Here is a 26,018-nt window from a genome sequence, read left to right as displayed (position 1 = left end):
GTAAAATGTGACAGGTAATTGAACATGAAATTTTTCACTTCTGGGCTTAATCATTTACATGCAGGTGATGTGTCTAGGCTGGTGGTTATGGAAGAAGTCCCACTGAATGCAGGCTCTGCGTTAAAGAGAGGGTGAAGGCAGACATCATGATTTCTCTAGGTAACAAAAGTTGTAACTGCAATGTAGTTCACACCCAATGTGAAGCAGCTGCTACTCCAGGTCATCTAGAGCAAAAAAAAAGCTAATATTCTATCTTTGCCCTTGTATGAATCTTATATGGACCTTTGCCATTTGGGCTCCTTTTCTTTAGTGGTTTCTGTATGTAGCTCAAAGTCCAGAAAGAATTGGGTTCGTATCTTTGCTAAGACACTCACAGTAGCTATTTTAGCAACTCTTAAGTGCAGTTATACTGGAAAATGCAACTATTAAAAATACTGTCTCACTGAAGAGACCTCTGCTATATATTTAGTTGAGATTGACAGACAACCTTTCGTGAAAAAAACTGGTATCTCTAGCTCTATATTATGAGAGAATTACAGCTGATACGGATGTGTCCATGCAGTCTTAAAGACCTCTAACATGTCCATATCTGAATGTTTTATGTCAGGATAGTCATAGAAAAATAATCTTTTCATGTGGCATCAAGTGACAATATGATCCCGTGGAAGAAAGAAAACAACTTTTTATTCATTTCTCTTTAATTTTACTATTATGCCTGCACAACACTGAATCTGTCTTTTTCTGCATGAGCAATATGATACAGTTGTTAACTATATGAACATATGCTCAGCAAAGGCCATTGTGAACATTAGTACTTGATCGTATCAAGAATTTTACTTTATCTCCCAGTTTTAATTTTGCAGCTGAACAGAATCCTACAAAGCCTTGACACATTATGAGTCTCTTCTAAGAGCTATTTAATGTCTTGGTATCTGAGTGTTATAAGACAAAAAGCTTATCTGTTCTGTTCAGGCAGAAGGTAGAAAAGAATGATTTAGGTTTTGTATGACTAAAAAAAAAAAAAAATCCTATTGGAAGGCTTTGTCTGAAGGTTGTTTAACGCGTTTCCCTGAACGCTGGCAGTCTGATCTCTTCTGGAAAAATTCTGCTCATCTGGGGCATTGCTTTGTTTCTGATGCCTAACATGAATGTGGTATTTTCAGCTGTCTGCCTGGCAGCACCACGAGAGGAGAGGCAGGCCGATTCCATGCTGCGTGCTGCAAGCTTGCCTTGAGGAAGCGTAGCATTTTATGGGTGCAGTTGACCAATGCATCTGACCATCAGCTGAAACTATACTAAGAATGTGTAATACTGACTTTCTAGCTACTTTTATTGATAACATTAATATTTACACTGTGGGGTCTCACATAATGAAGGGCTTCACATGAATTATATCTCTGAAATACCAGTCTTACTGATGGTTGTGAGTTTTGAAGAATAACATTCCATCACCGAACTTTCTCATGGACTCGAAGTTCTTTTTTTTAATTTGATGAAAGAATTAACATATCAATAAGTAAATCAGAAATATATTGTCTTAGCAGAATGCCAAGAGACACAGCTTTACCTAATAGTGGTATTTAACATACCGGTGTTTGAGCGAATGAGCTATTTACCCATTGTTCGTGTAATCTTAATAGTATGTCATCATAATTTTAGCTTTCTGCAGTTTAAATTTGTGCTTGAATTTATAAATCAGATAAGCCCCTTGCCGTTGTTTGCCTTGCCACTGTTTTGACTTATGGTACTGTAATAAACCGATCAGACCAATAGACCAACTTCTTTGCTCTATAAACCAGTACACATAATTTCCTTTAAGTGTCGATCAATGTCTGTTCCATTTCTCAGCTATGTGCATTTTAGAAATACCTCTCAGCATCAGCTCACCTTCACCAAGGCAGTCTTCTCTGAAATGCCTTATATATCCCAGGCAGCCTCTGAAACCAAACCCCTAAATCAAAAGACAAAAGGAGATGGATTAATCAATAAGGATGCTTTCATTTTCTCTATTTTTTCCCCAGGCTGAATCCCCAGACATAACAATCAAATCAGTCTAGTCTAAGCTATACTAAAGCCTATAAAGGTTACTTGACAAAGATTCTCTTTTTCACGCAGACAAGATAGTCATGCTTTTTCTCCCTTTCTCTCTCTCTCTCTCTTTCTTTAAGTAGACTTGATTTGAGACTTCCACTTACAGGAGAAAATAATAAAACACTTCCCCTCACCCTTCTATTTTGTTTCTAAATATCTGGTGTTTTCAATATGCTACTGTTTCTATCGTAGTGTTAGAATAAGACTTTACAGACTATATAAAATTATTTACTTCACTCATTGGTAAACAAGACTTGTTTTGGGAGGGCGAGAAACCCAGTGATCCTTAAAAAAATGGCATGTTCAAGCTTTCAAATGATATCACTCACATTTAAGTACTAGTAGAAAATTAACAAGTAGTTGACCAAGTAGTGACTTGACAAGTAGTGACCCACTGTGCATTGAAATTGTCCTTGGACATGTTCTCAAAAATTTCGTTTTTAAGTTTACGAACTGATTATTTTCTTATTAACTAAATTTAACAATGCATGCAAAACTGTGAGTTTCTCAGTTATATTTTGTTATTAAAATAGTAAAATTTTGCCTTTTATCTAAGCCAAATCAACCTTAACATTCCAGGTGACATTTTTCTAGCTTGTTTCAGGGTTCCTGCTGGATCTGCTGTTAACCGTGAGTGCTTTTGGCTTATCACAAGATATGAAAACTATTTACAAAAAAGGGTATTTGAAAGAATTGAAGAAAATTATGTGTAAAGGTGGCCATGTTGATAAAGTATAAAGGGAAATCTAAAAAACTTAGATACTAAGTCCCTTACAAAATTCATACATTATAAGAGGGGATACTTCAATTCAGAATAGAAATTTCTGAGAGAAAATGCACAATGGAGTGGCAGGATTCATGAATCAAAGAGGTAAAACTATGTAAGAAGAGGAACGTGTGGTTCCCAAAGTTAGCTTTGTGCACATTTGGTATGTGACCCTCCTGTTTTCCTGGTGGTGTTTTTTTACCTTATTTGTATCTTCTAGTTCTTGTGGTATTAAAACCAGTTATGCCCACTTAAATGACCAGAAAGGAGGTTCAAAACAAATAAAATTAAGGTCGGGTTTTTTTTCTCATAGCTAGTAACTACTGAAACTCCTCACCATCTGTTATAGATGCTGAAAATGTTAATAATTAATAATGGAGACTCAGGGAGGAAACATCAGTCGAGATATTAAACACAAAAATGAGATACAGCCCACAGGTCAAGAGCTTCCTAATGGGCCGAACTCTGGAAGCTGAGAGGAGAACTGGTAGGAGGGAGAGTGGATGTATTCCTCAATACTTTTTCCTAAATATCCAGGACTAGATAAACATTTAGCCTGCCTCACTACCACTGTGCTTAGGTTAAGCTCTCTTCCTTTCTGAATTTAAATCAAGAAGGAAAGTATATCCAGTCCCTTTCTTGTTATAATCTGTTTTAATGAAGTAACATGCAGTGTGGAAATGCACACTTATTTTCTTTTTTAATAAAAATATTTCAACTAGTTCAGATAATATCTAAAGATTTCCTTTGGTGAACACAGACATGTAGGTTTATGTACTGTCTACCCCAAAGAGTTCATCGCGTAAAGCAAGATAGAGCAAAGAGGTGCAATAAATAGAAGTGAGAATAAGGAGTATGTTTTATAATACCAGCACCATGGTCTAAGCGAGTGCACGTTTCCTGTCTGAGTCATATAATATTTGTTTGTTTTTTGTTTCCTCAGAGTAACTACCCGCTGTGCTTGAGTGCCAGTCAGTGCAGAGTTTTAGCCAGGTTTACTTTAGAAAGTCAGTGGGAGAAAACTGAGGGAAATATACATGCTTTAGGCAAAGTGCTATGTAGGTTGGCATCTCTGATGAGGGCAGGATTAAATTAACAAAATTGGCAGCTAGAAGAGCACTTCTTTCTTTTTCTCTTTTGTGGGACTGGCAATGAATATGGAACCCTAGAGTGCCATTTCATTGAGTCAGTTTTCATGTCTTTAGGCAGTGAATTAATTTACCAAGTCTATGGGAAAACTGTTAGAGAGTTAGCAATTTCTTCATAAAGGGGAATCCTGCTAACTTTTGTGTTTTATGTGATATGAGAGATGTCTTATGAGTATAGTTCTAGAAGTTGGTGATGTATTATTTCAGCACCAGTACTGAAACTTCTCCCTATTTCTATCTAAGCACTTAATCATAATGTAGTATCTCCCACTGCTATACTTACCTACTCTTCCCACCAATACTAACTCTCTTCTTCTAATTTAGTCAAAGCATAAGACACTCAATTAGAAACTGGCATTATATATCTGTCGAATAAGTTCTGTTAATTATCTTTTATGGACCAGTATGGTAGAACATTTACTTTAAGTACACTAAAAGCATTTAATAGTATACTTAAATTATTCTAATAGTTTGCTAACTATGTTGTATGTTCTTAGGAGATGCAATTAGAAAATTATATAACATTGCATCTGTCATGGAAAAGAAGGTAATTCTATTGTTATACCTCTTCTATGTCAGATGCCATACTAATTACATCATTTGACAATTACTAACTATACCAGATTATACACATCCAAGTCATATAATCTCTTTAATGAGTAAGATAACATTACTTAATTGTCAAATGACCCAATGGAAAACAAAATTAATGCACTGATTAGAATTACTAATCTTAATTATATATTTACAACCTTCTTAAATATACAGGGATAAAATTTCCCCAAATATCTAAGGGCTTAGGATAGAGATCCAATAAAAAACTTAGAAAAGGCTTTAGATAAAAACATGGTACCAAGGTAAACAAAACCAAACTGTATTCTAAGAAATTCCCATTAAATGTCTGCCTAGCCCTGGAGGTACTAAAGTCTATAATTGTCTTCCTTCTTAACTTAAAAATTCCCTTTGGGTTCTACTACTGTGCAAGGCAGAGCTGTTTATATCTAAAGCCTGTAAATTGACTAGTTGTTTGTCTTCCATCCCCATAAAAAGTAAAAAAAAACCAAACACCTGGGCTCAGTGACTGCTTTTTTAGTTCTTTTTTATACAGTGTCTCTTGGGATGGGCTTAATGTTAAAACAGCCACTTGGTCATATTTCTTAATTTTGGATATACCCTCTGGAACTCTGGCCTAGAGCATTGCATTTTGCTCACTTCTCAGAGTGCCCACCACATGTGCTAGAGTTTATCTGCAGTTAGATGACAGATGGGGTGACAACCCAACTGACTGCTCTTGAAATTATGACATCAGGCAACTAAGGTGATCCAAAATCCTTATGTGCGTAGCTGTTAGAAAGGTAAATGGGATTTGTACATAGCTTATAGACTGAACTTGCCTCCAAAGGACGTATAAATAGCTGGAACTTTTCTTGAGGGTGAGCCAGGACTCAGATTGCTCCATGAGTGTTTTGTCATGGTCAGCATGGACAGTTTCCTGTTGACAAGGAGGAGGTCTGTGATCTGGGAGCGACTCGTTAATCCTACAGGGAAAATGATATTTAGGTCACTATCTTCTGCTCTCTATTACACTTTTGGTTCAAAGTCTTGCACTGTGGAAATGTTTTAGAATCAGTCTGATGAAATTTCTGTATACTTGCAGAAACACACAACGTTCAACAACCAGTTCTTCTGGTTAGTATTGTTGGCACTAAGAAAGGAATAAAAGGCTCTACCTAGTGCCAGCCTTTAATTGTCGAATGGAAAAACCCCATAGTTTCATTTCTACTGCTGTAAGAATTTTAAAAGATGCATTGGTCATTACTAATGATGTCAAAATATTTCATTATAGGTTACTTATGAAATTGCTGGTGCGATAGAAAAAAATAAAGATTGCCTTTCACAAAATCTCATATTTGTAATGAAAAGTAAGTAAATGGTTTTGTGGTTGCTGTTGTTGTTAGAAATCAAGATATTATGACTTGACTTTAATTTTAATTTTAGTTTTAAGAGAAATTTATATATATTTTATTTCCAGAAGAAAAAAGTCACCCTCATGTTTTTGAAGTATGTACGCATTGTTTGAAATTTTCTCTAATTTAGAAAGCTTTTAGAATTGATGAGCATAAAACATCTTAATCATGTGATGTGATGTGATGTAAAGAACAAGAAAGCATAGTGTGAGAGATGAGTATTGAAGAAATCATTGAGTATGAATTAAAACAAAAATAGTCCCACAAAATAGGTAGAGGAAATAAGGCTCCCAAAATCATAGAGACTGCAGTGGGATGCACTTCACTGCTTGAATACCTTTCTAAAACAGGAACTCGTGGGCGTTCTTATATTTTTCAGTGAATAGATACAAATTCCCATTGGAATACAAAATTAAATACCTTTCCATGTGCATATTGTATAATTATGCCTAATAATAATGCATCCCAGTTTATTAATTAATGATTCATAATTAGATTATTAAAAACCTCTATCATTTGCCTTTTCTGTGAAGAAAAGCAAAACATCTTCCTCAGGGAAATTTCAGTGCATCCTGAGATGTTGTCTTTTCTCCAACGACTGCAGAGCCTTTCCCTTAATATATTATATACTTATATTTCTTTCCATAGAAATAGGGGTCTTTTGGAGGTCATATTTGTCTTCCAAATCAGCCCCGCTGTTACAATGTGTTTTTTCAGCAATTTTATAGTGGAATTAGCTAAACTCCCTAGTAAAATAATTGATGCATTTTAAAGGCAAACAGTGTACGTTAAGGATGAAGAAAGAAATGGAAGAATTGATCTTGAATATAATCATATTGATTGTAGTTTTAGAGACATTCCAGTTCTCACTACTTGGAATTTGTGTGATAATCTGCCAGTGTGTAAGAAGGTATGGCAACTTCCAGTCTGTTCTACAAGAGAGACCATTCTTCCATTCTCTCGCATAGTCTCCTTTTGCACTTTCATTGCTATTTTGTGTAATCAGAGATGCAACTGTTAAAAGGGGAGAACAGAGGATTGGATTGGATAGGATATAAAATGTTTGATATGCTGAGAGTGAGCGTATATATAATTAAGAAGTCATAAAAGTAACAATTATAATTAATGGAAAAATTCTAAAGGCAGAATATTTACTAGCATGTAAATCATTTAAGGGCTACGTTCCTTCTCTTTTAGGTGACAGGCTTAAAACCTATTCATTGTCAGTGGCATATTTCCTTTAGGGACAGTTTTCCTAAATTATGTAGAGGTATACTTTAAGTGCATGCTTCCTTTGATTTTCATTGAATTTAGTTTCTTTAATCAAAAAACCTTTAAATATACTAACAACATTAAAGTAATTTGCATATATGTTTAAGAATATGGAACATACCTGTCCACCAAATAAATCAGGAGAGACTATTGATACAGGTTTTATCTGTTTTAATTTGAAGGACATAATTTTAATGCCTTTCCTAATGCTACTTATTACATTTATCCATATTTTAAAAATATGGAGGTTTATTATGTCCGCTGATTGTGCTGAAATTATTTCAAGTATCTGCTTTACTATCTTCCTCATAATTTTATTATTCCTGTTAAGTAGGGAATAGTAATGTCCACAGAAAAAAGGAAACAAATCTATTGCATTTAAGCATCTAGTGAAATACCTTTAGACAGCTAATAAAGAGCAAATAGAGGATTTCTACCTGCTATGCTAAACTTAATGACATTATTTATGATGCGTATCCCATTCCTTTTTCTGGGTTTTTTGTTTGTTTTATTCACATGATGGGTGTGATCATAATGCCAGTTTCTAGTTTTTTTAAAAAAGTAATAAAAATTAATAATGGTTAAGGATATATCACACAATGGATTTTTAATGTTATTGGTGCTGTGGCAGTACAAGCAGCATGTAATTACCATGTTCATCTTAAAAAGCCCATGACCATAATTTCACAAAGGATAATTCGACTGAAATTACTATAAAGCTTCCTTTCTGTCTTAAAACTCAGATTTTTATTTTTAAAAACACCTCTTGGAAGTGTATTTGTTTTGTACTAATTATCACCACTGCATCAAACATATGTATGGCATTGTCTTTTTTCTGTAAATGTTTGTAAGTTGTTGAGATGAGATGTAGAAAATTGTGAACCCAGCTTGTAACAGTTCTGTCCTTCGCCTTGCCTTTTTTTTTTTTTTTTTTCATCCTTTCCCATGATGTGTTTTATATAATTCTTTCTTTGGTGCAGTGAGTTTCTATAGTTTATTTCTGTCAAGTGCCTTGATCATTTCTAAATACTACATGTTAGGTAAATGTTGTGAAGAGTGCATCTCATATTACTTTAATAGATGGATAAATTGGGAGTCTGTAATGGAAGAAAATTCAGAGGTGATTATCACATAAGTCATTAAGTTTAGACAACAGTCAGAAAGGTTTTGGGGTTTGCCCTGTTCTGTTCAAAACAGGACCTGAATATGTTTAAAAATAGTGCTACTGATGGCTAACATCCTTAGATATTGAATGTTCTTTGATAACTAGCATAGTATAATAGCTTATTGTTTTGTCCACTTTTTTTAAGTTTACTTATTTAATTCTAACTCCTACTATATATCTTTTTACTTCCAAATACCATATATATGATTTTCTAACTTGTATTTTATATTCATGCATTAATTTCTTCTTTTTTTCCCAGCCAGTGAAAATGTAGTCATCAATCAATTGTTCCAGTCCAAGCTGACACAAACTGGATCACTGGTTCCTCCATATCATTCCCTTAAAATCAAAGGGTGTAAAGCAGCTTTGCTGAGTAAAAAACCATCTGTAGCCTGTGCAAGTGGAGAAGCAAAGAAATATATTGAGCTCAGCAAGGTAACAATTTAGGACTCTTTCTGCTCTTTGCTCCTTTAAGATTTTTCTCAGTTACTTTGTCATTTCTGAAAGCTCATTGTTCTCTGCTTCATTCTCTGTAGTCGTTAAACTATTAAAATAATTTAGTACTTAATAGCAACACTAGAGCAATAGTGAGAACTATCAGGTTATAATTTACTAACATTAATAACACTGGTTCAAAAACCTGTTTCTTGGACTCTCTGAGCAGAAGGTTGGGCAAGATGATGAGGTCCCTTCAAGCCTGAGTCATTCCATGATTTTGTGGTTCCAGGGCTTAGCAGTGGATGCAATCTTACTGATTTTTGGCTGTATAGGAACACTTCTTTGTTTTGTCTCCTTGGATGAGTTTGTGATGAACAGTTAAGTAAATTAAGATACAGGAAGCACAACTTGAGAAGATTTCTCATTTGCAAATGGCAGTTTGTGTGGTTTTGTATGAAGATCAACCCAGTACATTTTGGCAAACATTGTTATTTTAAATGGTTAGTTGCATGTAAATTTTCCCAGTTGATTTGAAGTCAAATCAAACTCTCCCCATTTCTGAAGTTGTCTCTTTTTGCTAGCTGTCAGCCAAAAAATTAAAAAAACCAAACACCAAAACCAAAACAGCAGGGGGAAACTTGGGAGGCTATCAGAAAATTAATTGTTTGTGTCTCATGGAACATCTCTCTTTTGAGGAGAAATAACATGATTTGCTGAGTCCATTCTTGACAGAGCTTTGGAATTTCTCCTTCCTCTAGAAAAGAAGCAAGCAGTTCTCACAATACATCAGCTGCCTCACCAGACTTCTTGAATCTTACGACTCTATTTTTGGTTTACAGCTGCATAAAATTGATTCTGTCATGGGATTAAGGAGCCTGCTCTCATGTGTCATTGTGGAAGGCTTTATGCAAGTACATCCATAGAACAGCAATGGGGCTTTCCTTATAGGCCCCTGCTGATAGTGGCATAATTCCCGTCTACTGTTCTTGTCAGTAAACTCAATGGAAAAACTGAGGTTGAAGTGAATAGTGTTGGTTTAAGGCTATATTTAGCAAACAGCTGAGGCATCACAAGGTGCCTTTAGGTGCCTTTCCACTATAGTAACAGCTTCCTAGAGGAAGCTTCCTAAGGCTGTGAAAAAGATCCTAGTCCCATACATGGAAGGAAGTATGAAAAGTATGTCTAAGTTAGAAGCCTAATCAAGCCAGTGGAAAACACTACACAGCTGGGATCTCTGAAACTATGAGGTTTTTGAGCAGTCCAGAATAGCTTTTAACCTGGAGTTACTCTCTTGAGAGATAGAAGACATACTCAGTTTCCTTTGGGAAGTGTGATAAATTAAGTCAGAAATTCCAGATTCAGTGAAAATACTCTAAACTTTTAGGTATTAGGTGGAAGGTGGGAAGAACTTCATCCTTCATCTGCCCACAGAGACAAGGATGGCTTGGCTTCTCAAAGGTAGGCTTTGAGAAGAGCTGCGCAGGTGAGACAGAACACCACTTAGTTTGTAGATACTAAGTTAGCCTAATTTGAGCAAGGTGCTGTGCTGCCCTGCAGGAAGAAAGCAGAACTTTAGGTATCTAATCTGTTCCAGTGGCAAAAAAAGAGACATTTGTTATTTTGGAACAGGCACCTGATGCAGGAGCTGGAAGTAGGTAAGTGCTTAAATTATTTTGTGGATCAAGCCCACATCTATAGCTGTGCTGTCCCAAATAATTTCTTCCCTTTTCAAGTATAGCCTTGGAAATCCACTGTCATGGGCTGGAACAATGTTGGTTGTGTTGTTTTGTTGTTATTGTAATCGGAAATGCAATGTAGGAGGCATCTTCTTGCCAGCTTAGAATTAAAATGACTGTATGCTGGAAAATCATAGCCACTGCATTTTTATTGGAGTTTATCCTGAGGGTAGTCATCTAGACTCCACCATATACAGGGAAGATAAGTAGACACTTTCAGAGGTCAGATAGGAGTTTGTTGCGATTCCTCTCCCCTTTCAGCTTGTCATCTGCAGTGCTAGCTACTTGCTAGGTTATATAATTAGAGATTTTTCTTTGTATGGCTGTGTATCTACCTGTTTACCTTTCCATAAATGACTTTCTTTGATTTTGAGCATGTTGTCACAGATAAGAATGGCCTACCTCTTTGAACTCACCACTCTTCTTGAAGTAGGGTCTAAGAGAACAGTACATCCATCCTAAGATAGACATGAACAGATCTAATAGCTGGCCAGAATTTTGGAGCACATAATGAATCATAGGAATTTGGGGTTGCCAGCTCAAGTTTCTGTGGCTTATGAAGACTGTGTTTCCTTTTCAAATAAAATAGAATATATCTTCATTGATACTCTCACAAATCTGTTCTGTTCCTATCAGCTCTTGCTCCCTTGTTTTTGCGTAATCTATTCCTACTTGGCCTGCTTTGGCCCTGTTGCCTTCCCCTCGATTCCTTTGGAAGAATCAGTGGGTTTCAGAGTTCATCCAGCAGAATTCTGGTCACATGAATGCACATCACTAATAGAAGGCTTTTCTTTCCATTGAATTTATGTTTTTTCTCTTTATGACCGCTTTGCTTCATTGTCTGTTTGTTGAAGAACTCATCTATTGCAAAACTTTTGGTATGTCTTCTGCTTAAAGCTTTAAAATATTCTGAAGGTAAAGAGAGACTTTTTTAGGAGGAGTTTTTAGCTTCTCAACAGAGATTACAGAGTTATATATATGTATTTTTATTTTTTTCCATAGATTAGAGGTACAAGATTTTCCAACATAAAGCTTTATATTAGAGTGTAATAGAGAAGTACAGCTTCGGTGATGTAGTCTTGTTCCTTAGCCCATAGCTGAAGATGTCCAAGTTTGGAGAGTTTTAGTTAAATTCTTTTCTTTTTTCTTTGCCTTGTTTCCTTTCCTTTCCCTCCCCTCCCTCATTCTGAACCAGGCACTTCTTTCCCATGGGAAGAAGTATGCAATACAGGACAGCAGGCAGGAACTTTAGCATCCAAAGCATTGTTCCTGACTCTTCCACTAGCTCAGGAAATGGTCTTGAACTAGTGACTTAATCTCTGGAGAGGAAGGGGTGAGTGCTTTATCTACCAAGTGCAGAAAACTGTATTTCAGTTAGATCATTTTTTAAAGTTTTTTTAAAGTTTAACTAGAAGTGTCATTGGCATGCTAGTTGCTCTTTTATAAGACGACCTGGAGTAAGCAGATCTCTTTTCTGTTGTGAAGTTGGGGATGAATTTGCCTTTAAAATCTTACTACATCCTACTAAGTGAGATTTGAAATAAAAAAGAGCTCCAAAGTTTAGCATAGTAAGTACAGAATTGCTTGCACTGCAATGTTTTTAATGGAGTTTGGCTTGAGTGGGCCAAGCTGAGGAATTGTACACTTTTTTGATGCAACTGGAAGAAGACAGGAGTAGGCCAGAACATGCTGACTTGATAGAAAGAGAGTTTTATGGAGTAAGTGGACTGGAGAAAGGAAATGGAAAAATCAGAGGTGGAAAGGCTGTCATTGGTACAGAGGTTTGAATCTAAGAACTTGGCCAAATTCTGGAATGCGAATATTTTGCCAGCCTTCCTGTAGACAGTTTAACCCTCTAGTTTCTGGGACCACTTTTAGGGTGATTATTGCCATTTCAGTCTCAAAGATAGGAAGCAGAACAGTAAAAAATGAATTTGTTTCCCACTCCCAACTCTGGTGTACAGCATAAGATTGGTTCTAATGAGTTACAAAGTTATTGATAATTTATATATATAATGGGTGCAAATGGGTTAAAAAAATAAAAGAAAAAAGGTTAACTGCATTCACATGTGCAGGAAGGTAAGAGAAGGGTTTTTAAATATTAATATTACTATTTTACTTTCAAGATTTTTTTAATGATGTGTGTTTACATTTACTCACTTAAGCATCTGTCAAAGATATAAGGGACCTTTTCAGAGAGTTACAGAATTATGCTACTTATAAGCAGACTGTATGGGATACTAACTGCACAAGTCCTGCTTCTGAAATAGAGTTCCAGATCATATTGCTTTGCCCAGTTATTTGGAAAAGGTATTCTATCATTCCAATGGTATATGGCTGCTTTTGAAATCGAAACTTTCTTGCCAGTCATGGCTCTGCAGATACTTGAGGATATTTATCCACTTTCTCAATTCTTTCTGAGACTGAAATCATTGTCTATGACATACTATTTATATGAACATTTGCCTTTGTTAGTAAATGGTATCACAGTGAAAATGAAGGTTTGTCGTCCATCTTGAGATAAAGGTATTGTGTGTGTGCTTTTCTCCCCCTCCAGCTGTTGAAAAAGAAAGGAACATCTTCATTTCTTCAGAGACTGGAACGAGGCGGCCCAACCACTGTAGCAATACAACTCAGGGTTAGTAAACATATTCTGGATAGAAATTTACTGGGAAAAAAACCGAAAACAACCCAAACTCCCCCCCCCAAAAAAAAATTTTTAAGGCAGGATTAGTCTCTACAGATTGCAATGGAAGAAAGAAATATCATATGCTTGAAAAAGCTAATTGCATGGCTAAGTCAAGTCTTTTGAGAAAACGATGTTAAAAAGTTAGGAAGAACATACATGTTGAGCAATTGTCTTTGCTGCACAATAATGATTGATAACTGATTTTTTTCCCACAGAAATCGCTCACAGATATTATTGGGAAGCTGCAGAACTGCACGCCACATTCTGTTCATTGTATAAAGCCTAATAACTCCAAGTTGCCAGATACTTTTGACAATTTTTATGTGTCTGCTCAGCTGCAGTATATTGGTGTCCTAGACATGGTCAAAATCATAAGACATGGTTATCCAATACGTCTCTCTTTCACAGACTTCTTGTCAAGGTAAATCCTTTTAAGTTTCATAATAACTTTTTCTTACCTACAGTACAAAGCCTTCTGTCATGTTTTGGTAGTGTTTGCAGTGTGGTTTTGCTGATGAGTCTTTCAGACTTTTTTGTCATGTCTGCCAGCAAGGGATGTAGGCTTGTTAGTTTTTAATTGAAGGAATCATGAACTTTGTGGAAATGTATCTATAAAGATCATCAGTAAAGTGTATTCAAAAAATATAACTTCACAAAATAATTATATTTTTATAATTTATGCTATTTACAGCATTTATAAAATACAAAATATTGCATGCTGTCTCCAGGTAATTAAAAAACAGAAGGAGAAATAGGCTAATTTTTCAAGTTTATCAGTGTAGATGTCATGGGTCCAGTATTTGGGTTTCATATGCTAGGATTTGTTTCTGCATGGTGATGAGTTGTTATTGCTCATACCACAACACCATTTTTATTATTATTGTTAGAAATTTTGAATTAATGTGAAAAGACAAAAAGATATGTGTCACTGCACCTGGCAGAAGGAAAACACTCTTCCCCCTTCACCAATTCAGTTTTGGGGGTTTGGCTCACTTACATTCTCAAATGCTTCAGCAAAGAAAGAGCACTATCTTGTCCAAGAGATGTTCGGTTAGCAGCCTCATGCACTCAACACACATTCCTCCTTTCTGCATGTTCTACTCCTTGACTGATATATCAAGCAGTCGTAATCTGGCCTATGTATTATTTTACTTCAGCAAAACAGCATGGGAATATCAGCTGCTTGCACACAGCTAAACTTCGAGTTGCCTTCTTGGAAAAAGTTGTGGATGGTAAATTACTGCTTAGACAGGATTATATTCTCTCTGGCAATTCTGAAAATATTCACAAAGGGCAGCAGAATAGGATTTATAATCCCACATGTTTCAAAAGTAGGCCGTCTCTGTCCTACCACAATATTCATCCTGCATCATGAATCCAGAAGTGCAGGCTGGTTGCAAAGAAGATGCAGATAATGGGAGATTTGGAAAAGCAGGCTGCTTTCATATTCAGAAGTGGTAGGGACAATCTCTATATGTCCATTTCTATATTATTGAATTGAAAATTTCAAGGGACTATTACATGAACACAAACCCACAATCCTTTCTACTGTGAAATCCTTAAAATGGTTCATGGCAAGAATTTGGTCCTTGCCACCTAGATTTTCTCACTGCAGTTCCCAGGTAGAGGTTGGGGTTTAGCACAGACCTGGGACCATTCCTGGTGGGCAGTATGGTGGTAGCTGCTCTCTTTTGAGGATAAAAGAGAGTAACCATATGTACAAAGGTCATTTTATTCAGTTGGCTTCAGTGCCAGAGAATTCAGAACCACATGTGTTCGCTCCACCACTACAGGCACAAGTCTGGCACGTTTTTTTTGGAGAAACTTTAAAACATCAATAAAAGAATGTTTGAAGATTCAAATATAAATTCAGTCTTTTTCTTCCACTCCCTCAAGTACGTCCCAGAGACAAATTTTTACCTAAAAGCTTAGAGGACATTTGGTGTCTCACAATAAATATTTATTTGCAGTAATGACAGTAAAACAAGAGTAGCAACAAAACCCAACAATATGATGCCAGCTATTTATGCTATTAAAGTGTTCTAGTTTTGTTACTGTCCATCTTTATCCCTTTTTCCTCCACAATAAATTATCTTTATAGGTTCTTTGCAGCTGAGCCCCTGTCTTTTTACGTATTTGCACCAGGTCCTAATAATTTTATTATTATACATAAAATGAATTAAACAGTGGTGGTGCTAGCATTGTGTCACTGAAAATGAAGTCCATTTATAATATTCCCTGTGAATATATGTTGAACCTACTCAGAAGTTAGCAAGAATCACTCTGCATACATGTCTTGACGTTACTGATTTTTAGTTTTGTGTACAAATAGGAACACAGAGCTCTTGGTCCAGTGGTACTGAAAGAAACCATGAACTTTTTAAGGCTTTTTACAGGAGCCATTCCCATCACACAGGCCAAAGCTTACCTTACTTTGAAGGGCAGAACATGCGAATTCTTCATTTTACTCACCATGACCAGTTAACCTTTATATTCACATTCTGGGTATTGGATAATTCTTTTCATTTCAAATAGCACAAGCATGGGGCTATTTGTTCTGTTATTGGCTGAAAAGTACAAAATTTTTAATCAGAAATTATCGTATAAATTCAAAAGTATCGTCAATTCTTAATGCTGTAACTTTTTAGACAATAGACTACAGGTAAGAAAGAGTAAAGAATTATTGAATTCAGAGATTATGAGCTACCTTTTCAAAAGTCTTCTAAATAACTGTCATTTGTACTACATCTCTATATTGCCTCAGTGACTGGACCAGATGCTTTTGGAAACCAGATAATTAGTTTTGGCAATGTTGTTGTAAACTGGATTTGCTTTATTGGCTGTTCAGCCTAACTCTGGTCTTGTCCTGCTACTCATTGACTGGAATGAGGAATGATTTTTTCAGATTTCCATATGGGCTTATAGACATGAAGTTGATGGTCTTTCTCATCTCTCAATTTCTTATCACCTTTGGTGTCAAACTGCTATTTCTAGCATGGGAATAAGTGTATTTGCTTAATATCATACTGATTATATTGAGGTGGGGAAGCAGAAAAAACAGGAAACAAAACACAAAGATGAAGGAATTGTTCTTTATTCATTGTAGGAAGCTATAAACAAGTGAATGTTCTTACCAAGTGCTCTTACTGGGCTGAAAAAGTTTAGCCCCCCTATGGCTTGTCCCAGGGGGCAAAGGAATTACTCTCCATTACTATGGGGAGAAAGACCTCGACAGCTGACAACAGAAAAACACAGAGGGGGAAAATAAAAATAGATAGTTTCTGTCTTTTAACTCAATGATGGATGCACCTGACAATAGTAAAATTTGCCTACACCTTAATTTTTTCTTGAATGTTTTGTAAGAAATAGAAATATGAGTCATTTTTGCCTTATTCTGTCATACTCTGCTGTGTCCTTGTTTGCAAATACTAAGTACTAGTAAGGACTCTTGATTTTCACGCAGGTTCTCTCTTTTGAAGAAGAGTTTCCTCCCCATTTGAGTCATGCTACCTAGCAATTTGAACATGTGGCCCCAAAGGGGGAAAAATACGCCTACAGATGTAAAACACAAGATATCCTGCTGTAGTTGATAAGTGTGACCCTATGAACTATCCATCCAAGAATGACAAGACTGAGGTAGCAAAATGTATCCCCAAATGGGTGCCATAACTGTAAGATTTTCACCTTCAGTTTGTGTCTTGGAGTCCTTCTGATGGGCTGAGTTTCACTGAATGCAGCTGTGTGGCTCACAGCTTGGCCTAGCTCACCTGCAAAGAGTTTTATAGTAGTGATGCAAGGAAATCTCGTTTTTCTACAGCTGAATGTTCTATGCGGTTCTCCCTGGTTTACCTGGTTTGAGAAGTAAAGGATATTAATGGTAGGTCTGAAAGCACTGTTCAAAATCAAAGAGAAATTGTGGCCCAGATCCCAACTTGAATTCCCTAAAGATAGTGAATTGGTACCTTGCTCCACCCTCCCTCCAGTTTTCGTGCATTTACTTTTAGGGTCTTCCTTATCATATACGTAATTCTGTCAGAAGTAAAAAAAAAAATAATAATGAAAAAATTAAAAACGTTGGGTTTTGCTGGCTAATAAAAAGACAGAATGTTAAATTAGGGGCCTTTGTGGTGAAGGGATAGAATATCAGAAAACCTGGATATTCTACCAGTAATACTGACAGTAGCATTGCTTTCTTAATTGGATAGATTTGAATAAATTTATATTAATATCTAATTAGGGATTAATATGGCTGGTCTCTAGCATATATTTATGAGTCACATTTGAACTCTTACAAGAAAAAGCCAAAAGCTAAAGAACGCCAGTAGCTAAGGAAAGGTCATATTTTGCAGGAGCACTTCTTCCTGGTCTGCAAAGCTTAATCATTATTTCTATTGCTGTCCTTTTTGGATTTACTGGTTCTGCTTCTGTATTATTTAAGTAAAAGTTGACAGCTGCTAGGTGAACCCCTCAGTCACCAAAGTTCGTTGATCAGAAAAGAAATCTTGTGGAAATTCTAGTTCTTAAGTGGAAGCTGTGACAGTTACTGTCAATGAATATATAATAAAAATGGGAATTAATAAGGTCAGATGCTATTAAATCCTGTAAAAACAGGCAGCACCAATATAATTATGAAATATGTGATTTCAGTGGATTTGCCAACTCCAGCTGCAGTGTTTCTGCTGAGTTTGCCTGCAGTGTTGGCTCAATTTCTAAAGCTCTTTGAGTAGAGAGAGAGAAACCAGTTTTTACCTTATCTTTAAAATAGAAAGCCTTGAGTAACGTGCATTTTAGACTCCTGGAAAAATTTACCCACATATTTTGCATTAATATCTTCAGAATCGTTCTCAGTGGGATAGATTTTGAAATTCTAGCTTTACTTTACAGTCAAAGCAGTGCCACACAATGTTGTGAAGAGTTCAGTTTCCAATTTTCAGCCCAACTTGTACACACAGGTAAAGTTTCCTCAAATATCCTTTTGCTGGAAGAAAGAAAACGGTAAAATAACCATAGAATTAGGAACTGTTTGTGGATGGCTGTTTCTTTCCAGTATTTAGCATTTTGATATCTTATTTAAAATGAGGATAATTCCACCCAAGATATAAAATAAAGTTCTTTAGTGGGAACGTAGTCATTTGTTATGTTTTTGGTATTCAGTGCAATGGCAAGAAGGTATCAGTTTGTGCTCTATTACCAGTGTAGAACAACAGGGCTCAGAAACTCTCTGGGGCACAGACAGAGTCTGGTTGTACAAGCTTAATATCTAGAACCTAATCTCTTTGCATCAATTAATAAAATGGATCCTGGCTGACTTTTGTGTCATTCACCTCACTTGGTGCTCAAGGAAGACATGTAAAAGCCATTTGGAATATAAATTTTTAAAAATAATGATAGTGATCAAGGACCCATCTAGAGTAATGAGGTGAACTTATATTTTGTGCTCTGTGAAGTACAAGAATACAGCTGTTGGGGCATGTTCAGGTAAAAATGAGGCAAGATGAAAAAGATGTGCATAAAAAGATGCTCTGTTTCGCTCATTCTGAACAATTTTATTTTGGTACCATCCTCCTCTACAAATGCTTCTCTAGCGTTAGTGTTTTGTAAATTGGATTAGAAATGCAAATTAATTTTTCCTCTCTCTTTCTTCTTTATTGTGGTTCACCAAGTTGCTGAACAGTACCCAGTGCTTTGCTCTGCCTGCATTTTAGTTTCCTTGATCAAAGAACAATTTATGTGCTACTGCCTTAAAGATAGAGGTTCACGTCACACGTATTTCTTGTGTCTGGGACATTGCTTAGCAATGGAGACTCCAAGGTCCAGTTGTGCAGGTCCTGAAATAAGACATCTGTGTTAGCCTTCCCTGCCATTTGCATCAAACCTTCAGGGCTGCTGGACCTCAGTATAACCTCTGTGGATTACATGAACTGTAAGCAAATTGAGCCGTTCACTTAGCTGATGAGACTTGCAGGATTCCTATGAGAAAAAACATGTTGTTCAGAAAGTCCAAATAATTGTCTGGTGGTGTGCTATTCCTTGTCTTTATTTCTGCACTTTTTGAGTGTTTCTTGGGATTTCATCACTGTCTCTCAAGTTTCTAGTCTGTCTTTTCTGCGTCTAAGTGTTTTAACTCAGTCTTGTGTTTTCCATCGTGGAGCTCCCATCCTGCCTTCTCTTGCTGCTCAAGGAAGAGCAGAAATAATTTCATACTGTGAAGGAGAACATGAATGTCTGTATGTAGAGACGTCTCTTACAGTGTTGTTGCAAGAAGAGATTAGTCAGTAGAATGTTAGAATTTACCATTTCCAATTCTCTTTAGAAATGGCTTCAGTTGTATCAATCTAGTCTTTAGTTTTACCTATGCATATGCAGGCATGCAGTTAGATTATAAGTAGCTGTTTGTGCTAACTGGTAAGACAGTGTTGTGCAGATTTGGAGGTACAGTATTAGACCACTTTTTTCTTCTTTTTTCTTCTTCTTCTTCTTCTTCTTCTTCTTCTTCTTCTTCTTCTTCTTCTTCTTCTTCTTCTTCTTCTTCTTCTTTTTCTTCTTCTTCTTCTTCTTCTTCTCCTTCCTTTTCCTTTTTCTTCCCCTCTTCCCCTCTTTTTCTTCTTCTTCTCCCTCCTTCTTCTTTTCATTGGCTAATTTTGTTCTCCTCTATGGACAGAATATGTTAAAATATCTAAATTACAACATGTAAGCTGTGTGGAGTCAATTAAAAATAAAGAATCTCTAGGATTTTAATGTATTGAAAATAGGATGTTAAAAAGAGTTAACAGTCTGATGATTTTTTTGTTTTAAAGTAATTTAAAGAGATGGCAAAACATCCATTTTAATAGGAAATATTAGGAAGGAAGATATGGAACACAATGATAATGGATTGTTATGATACTCGTAGCGGTGAGGGTGAAAAAAGTCTGTTCGAAGCCTATTTTAATTACAGGTTTTCCTCTGATTTCAGTATGAAGTTATTCTTAGATGAAGTTCTTCTTAGAAGTTACGCTTAACTGCAGATCCTGAAATCTGCCGTTCTACTCAGGGCAGCGTTCATTGATACTGAAATGCTTTAATAGCGGACTTGAGGTCAAAAATGGCTTCAGAGCACTTAATAGTTACTAACTTATCCAGACAATTGACTTTGCTTGGAGGTCATTCTAAAGAGATAAATTTTTTCTCAGGTAGGGAAGTTTACATTCATGCTAGTATCATTGCTTTGTCAAATAATGTCTGTTCTGCAACTGGCATAAAGCCCTTTTTAATAACTATTGTAAGCTGTCTTGCAGCTTACAGCTGTATTGCACATCTGTATTGCACAGATGTGTTGTTTATGTTTGTGGATCTTGTGTGGGACTCATCATTGCATATCCAAACTCCCTTTGTCCAGAAGCGTTTTGGTGGTGGTTTTTTTTATTTTCTCTCTCTGTCTTTCCTCTCTCTTTTTAACCTCTTGAAAGCAAGGGAAGTTATAATATTTCGTAATATATCATTTGTGAATTAAAAAAGTGCATCAAAACATTTCAGAGTCTCATGAGCAAGTAGGACATTAGTAAGAATGATGTACTGAGTAGATTGCAAAGCGATAGGTCATCACAGTGGCCCTTTTAGCTTTATTGTCTGCTATACAATAATATCATCAGTCTTCTCATAGAGCAGTGCATTGATACGTGCCATGATACCTTAAATCGTTGGAAGGAGAGCAAGGCATAATCTGGTGTTAAAAAGCAATATTCCATTAAAGTAGATGTAATGATATCAATTTATACCAAATGGCAGTCTCACCATTGTGTAGTTTGTTGCTTCAGACCTAGAGCTGGAAGTGATATTTCTGATTGAGGGTAATCATTTTTGTTTGTCTTTCTTTTAGATCGCAAGAAAAGGTGAGTAAATGAAGTATTTTGAAGCCATCAGTTTTGAAAGTGCCTTAAACCCAAATTCATAAACATGATAATGACTAATTTCCTGTGAAGGATGAAGGTCATCCACAAAGTTTAAAACTGTCATTTTAAAAATGACTGTGTCTTTGGCAGTTTCGGTAATCATCACATTCTATAAAGAAATGTTTTATGTTAACCCCAGTGGGCAGCTCAGTCCTAAAGAACCACCGCTCACTTCTCCCCAGTGGGGTGCAGGAGAAAATCAGACAGGCAAAAAACTTGTGGGTTGAGATAAAGACAGTTTAATAGGGAAAACAAAAGCTGCATGCACAAGTGAAGAAAAATTAAAAATTAATTTTCTACTTCCCATCATCAGGCAGCTATTAAGCCATTTCCAGGAAAGCAGGGCTCTGTCACGTGTAAGCATTACTTGGGAAGACAGACGCCATCACTCTAAATGTCCCATCTTCCTTCTTCTTCCCCCAGCTTTTTTTTTTTTTTTTTTCCTTTGCCAACCTTTCTGATAGCAGGGCCCACTTTGGAATAATTTACTGCAGTCTCAGAATTATTCTGAATTACTAATCCTGTGTGAAAACTTGTTGATATTGGAGATTATTATGCTTTAAGGGATGACCAGAACCCAGAATGCACTGACGTTCTCCCTGGCAAGCCACATATACTAGAATTGGTGTACATCACCTGTGAATTGCATAGATGTAAGAAGGTATTTGGCACTGACTTGGGGGCTATAGGCCATTTGACATGTATTTGTACAATGCGGTACTATAGTGGTAGTATCTGGTAGTATCATATCATGGATGAATGAAATAGCTCTATATGTTACAAACAGACTAATACCCCCATTAGGTGTGTCTTTGTAGCTGTTTGGCTTATTTTCTCCTTTTTCCCCCTTAGGTCCTTTTTAATACTCAAAAGACAAGAAATATTTAGATGCCTATGGTATCTCAACTGACAAACCCGGACTTTATAGTGTATAGAGAAAAATGGTCATTTTTAGGATATGGTTCAACTGACTTATTTTACATTTACCCATTTTTGCAGGTATTTCAGTCTGAGTCTAACTGCCATCTATGGCAAGGAACAGAATTAATGGTTTGTAACCGTCTCCGACAAAAAACAGAGAACAACATTTTAGAGTTGAAACAGAAGCAGCCTTTGAAATTCTTCCATGGTATCATCAGTTCTCTACCCTACAGACTAAGTACTATTGACTGTGCAAAACATCAGTCCTTATGTTACATGTCACAGAGTTGGACTGTGAGAATAATAGAGCTACTGGTTTTTCGGGGACTTACTAACAGTCCACAAATGAGTATAAGAGAAAATAAAGTTTCTTTTTTGACTGAAGTTTTCAGTGATAGATCAGACATCTAGCTTTGTTCTATATTTAGAAGGCAAAAATAAAATTCAGTGTTGTTTGCTGGGCATGAGTTTTACAATGTAACCTTCATTCGCTAGGATGATTATAAATGGGTGTAAACTCTTCCGTCATTCCACTGAAGTCAGTTGAATTATTCATGTCTATCATGTACTTAGAGTTCTGCAGGATGGAAATTAAAAGGGGTCCCTTGAGCGGGGGGATGTAATTAGGTAATAAAAAAGACAGATACAAGGAAATAAAGGTGGCATGGTCAGTTTTATGTCTGACAGTTCCTAACTTCAAAATGTTTGGTGTGCAATCTGAATAATCTTCCAGCATTATTTATATTACATTTAGTATAGAATGTATAAAACTTAGTTAGTGGAGCTTCTTAAAGGGAGTTTATTGCTTTGTGCAATAGAGAATGTCCTGGTTTTTAGGCTGTTTCAAAGAGAATCTTAAGATACTGTTTTCTCTCCACTACTATGGGTGTGTGAGGTATTTTTCTGTCCTTTTTTTCTGCTGCCTTTTTTTCCTAGCTACACTCATTTTCTTAGGCAATGATAAATCTCTTGGGCATACACAAACATAAGTGTGGTTGAACGGTTTAGCAGCTCCAGTGGTTTTCTTTATTTTAACTTAAGTAAGGATCTGTGAAATTTAAAATGTTTATTTTATTTCCAGAGTTAAGTGCCACCCTTGGTACCTCTGGACTGACATTCAGTTTCCACTAGCATTTTCACTTTTCTTATCCCTCAGGGTTAACTAAACATTTATTAAATCACTAAATAATCCTGTTACTCTGTGATATCCTTAAAATATCTATGCATATTTTACATCTGTGAATTTAAAAGCTTGTGCTGTTTCTAAACACAGCGAAATGTTACCACAGAGCACCAAATACCTACCACAGTACTGGATTCCTTCTAAATGCTTGGATTGTAAAAATAGATAAAATTATATTTGTTTACAAAAAAGAATATTGAAAGTTTTTGACCCCCATCTCACAAGCTGTTCTGTGTGCCTATAACAAGCTGATTATAACATTAAATAATTTCAGAACTTTGATGTTTCAATAAAAATAATTATTGAGTACTTCATAATTTGCTGACATCACATAATGACAAAGATAATGGACATAGATTTATATATAGCCATAAGAAGTTCAGTTAAATGCCTGACATAGAAGTAAACCTGTTAAAAAAAAATATTATCAAGCACTAATATCTTCACTAATCCTTACACACTGAAACCCTTTTAAGGAAATGCCTGTTAAAATAATAGACCTTTTAAATTAATACAAACAGCCTATCTTTAAAATAAACATTTTAGTTTATAAATTTAGTTTTTATAAATTCAGTTTATTTTATGTTTAGTTTTATAAACATATTAGTTTATGCTAATGGAACTATGCAGGAACTTTGAATTATCTAATTAAGGTGCAAATTGTCACATGGATAGATTAATTTTACTGTATAGTTTTAAAATAATTCCTTTGTATTCATTGATTAATTAAATATAAGTGTGTGCTTTCAGTGCCTTGAAAAATACAATTAGTTGCTCTTTACTGCTTTTTTTTTCTGCTCATAAGACTTGTATAAATGCAGTCCAGCTGCTCCACACTCAAAAGTGACTGTGACCCTCCTGCTGTTTTTTCTTTCTGTGATTCTGCAGCTGTTGAATTCTTTCCACTCAACTCAGACATTCATGGCACCCTTTTTCTCCTTATCCACATCTTGGTATTCTTTACAACCATTTAATCTTCACCAGAAGAACCTGGAATGAGACTTCCTAAAGCTAGATTTCCTAGTCAGACTGAATAATACTAGGCAGTTAATACTGGTGACATCTGAGAGCAAACACAAAATCCTATGCAAGCATGCATGTAAAATCCTTTTATGTGTCTTAATCACTGGATCTTACTTTTTTTTTTCTTAGACCAATGTAGCATTAATATAACATCATCAGTTTTAGCAGAATTACTCCTGCTGTATTCCAAGGTAAATGAAAGCAGAATCTAGTTGAGTATTGATATATTATGCCAAGGGGACAACCTCCGCCTATCTTGAAAAATGTTGCTTGTGTACAGTTTGTCTAACCATTATACGGTTCAGAGCCAAGTCTGTTTCCCAGACTGATACTACTCACAGGATTCAAAGGGAACAAGGGAAGCTCCCACAGAAGAAAGCAGAGATAGAGATGATCTTCCAGAGAAGTAATTTTGCCTATGTGGTTTAAGAAGGTCCTAAAAACCTGCACCAATAATCCTAATACACGTTATCTGGGCTACTGGGGAGCATTGTGGGAAGGATTTTATGTATTTCCATTCCTCTTTGGCTGACTCAAGGTTGCACAGAAAAGAAAAAACAAAAGCAAGAAAGAAATAAAGCATCGTCTAGGTAGAATATTCAGATTCAATCCTATTAACCTTTAATATCAAATTTTCCATTTTACTCTGGTTTTGCTTTCTGCTTCTGCAATATATGTCTATCTAAGTATATTTCCAAATGATTTGGGAAGTGCTTTTTTGGCAAACAATGAGCTAATTAAGTAGTAACCCCTCCAGGAGACCAAATGGGAAAGTGCATAAACCCACTTTGGTGTTTCAACTCATTATCACATCATGTTTCTGAGAAGACCTTGTGTATTTTTCAGAAAAAGTCAGAAGTCACTTTGCTTTACACAGCCTGCTTGCAGTTATTTCAGGCATGTGATTCCAGGCTTCCAAACACTGGGACAGGAGCTGGGCCTAAGCATGTCCTTCTCTGAATACCATTTCAAAGTCAACTCATAATTTCACCCACCCTTTAATATTGTGCCCAACACTGTACTGCAGATCCATAGACCAGAAGTCATGACCTTGTCCTGTGCCCCTTAAAGGGTGACATTCTATCTTGATCTCAAAGTCGGCCTGTTGGGGAGGCCCAGCAGCAAGTTTCCTGGAGGCTAAGTGCCAAATCACCAAACCTCTTGACTGGTAGTGTAATTTTAAAGAAAGGGGTGCATAAGACATCTTCTAATTCCTTATAGCCTCAGTAGTGAGATGTGGGCACATTATTTTCTGTGTTAGGAAAGGACAAAAATTTAGCCATCTGTTCAGTTACCTGTTGACTCCTATGCCCTGGAATTCCTTTATTCTAATCTCTGTTATTTAAAAAAAAAAAAAAAAAAAAAGTATCTTTTGATTTTCTGTGATCTCAGACGTTTTAGTTTTCATAGAATCATAGAATGGTTAGAGTTGGAAGGGACCTTAAAGATCATCAAGTTCCAACCCCCCTGCCATGGGCAGGGACACCTCCCACTAGAGCAGGTTGCTCAAAGCCCCATCCAGCCTGGGCTTAGTTTTGCAGGACTTTTAATTTTGACTCTCTATCTTCACATGGCTACGTCTGCAGAGGAGGGAAACTAGCTTTATTACACACCAGTACTATATCACCTCTGTGTTATATAGAATCAAATTAGCAGGTTGATTAAAAAAAGTTAAATTAGTTCTGCAG

At 36.1% G+C, this 26,018-nt stretch overlaps 1 protein-coding gene across 1 annotated transcript in view; it reads left to right on the top strand.

Annotated features, from left to right (window-relative positions):
- The window catches only part of MYO16 (myosin XVI), a 293,425-nt gene that overhangs the window by 194,163 nt on the left and 73,244 nt on the right, over positions 1-26,018 (top strand). The window contains exons 23-26 of the mRNA XM_074146466.1: positions 5,852-5,927; positions 8,669-8,844; positions 13,141-13,221; positions 13,488-13,693. Of these exons, the coding sequence (XP_074002567.1) occupies positions 5,852-5,927; positions 8,669-8,844; positions 13,141-13,221; positions 13,488-13,693 (539 nt within the window). The remainder of the gene's footprint in view (positions 1-5,851; positions 5,928-8,668; positions 8,845-13,140; positions 13,222-13,487; positions 13,694-26,018) is intronic.

Source organism: Numenius arquata, chromosome 1 (genome assembly GCF_964106895.1).
Source record: "Numenius arquata chromosome 1, bNumArq3.hap1.1, whole genome shotgun sequence".
NCBI lineage: Eukaryota > Metazoa > Chordata > Aves > Charadriiformes > Scolopacidae > Numenius > Numenius arquata.
This window is presented reverse-complemented; position numbering and strand designations above follow the sequence as displayed.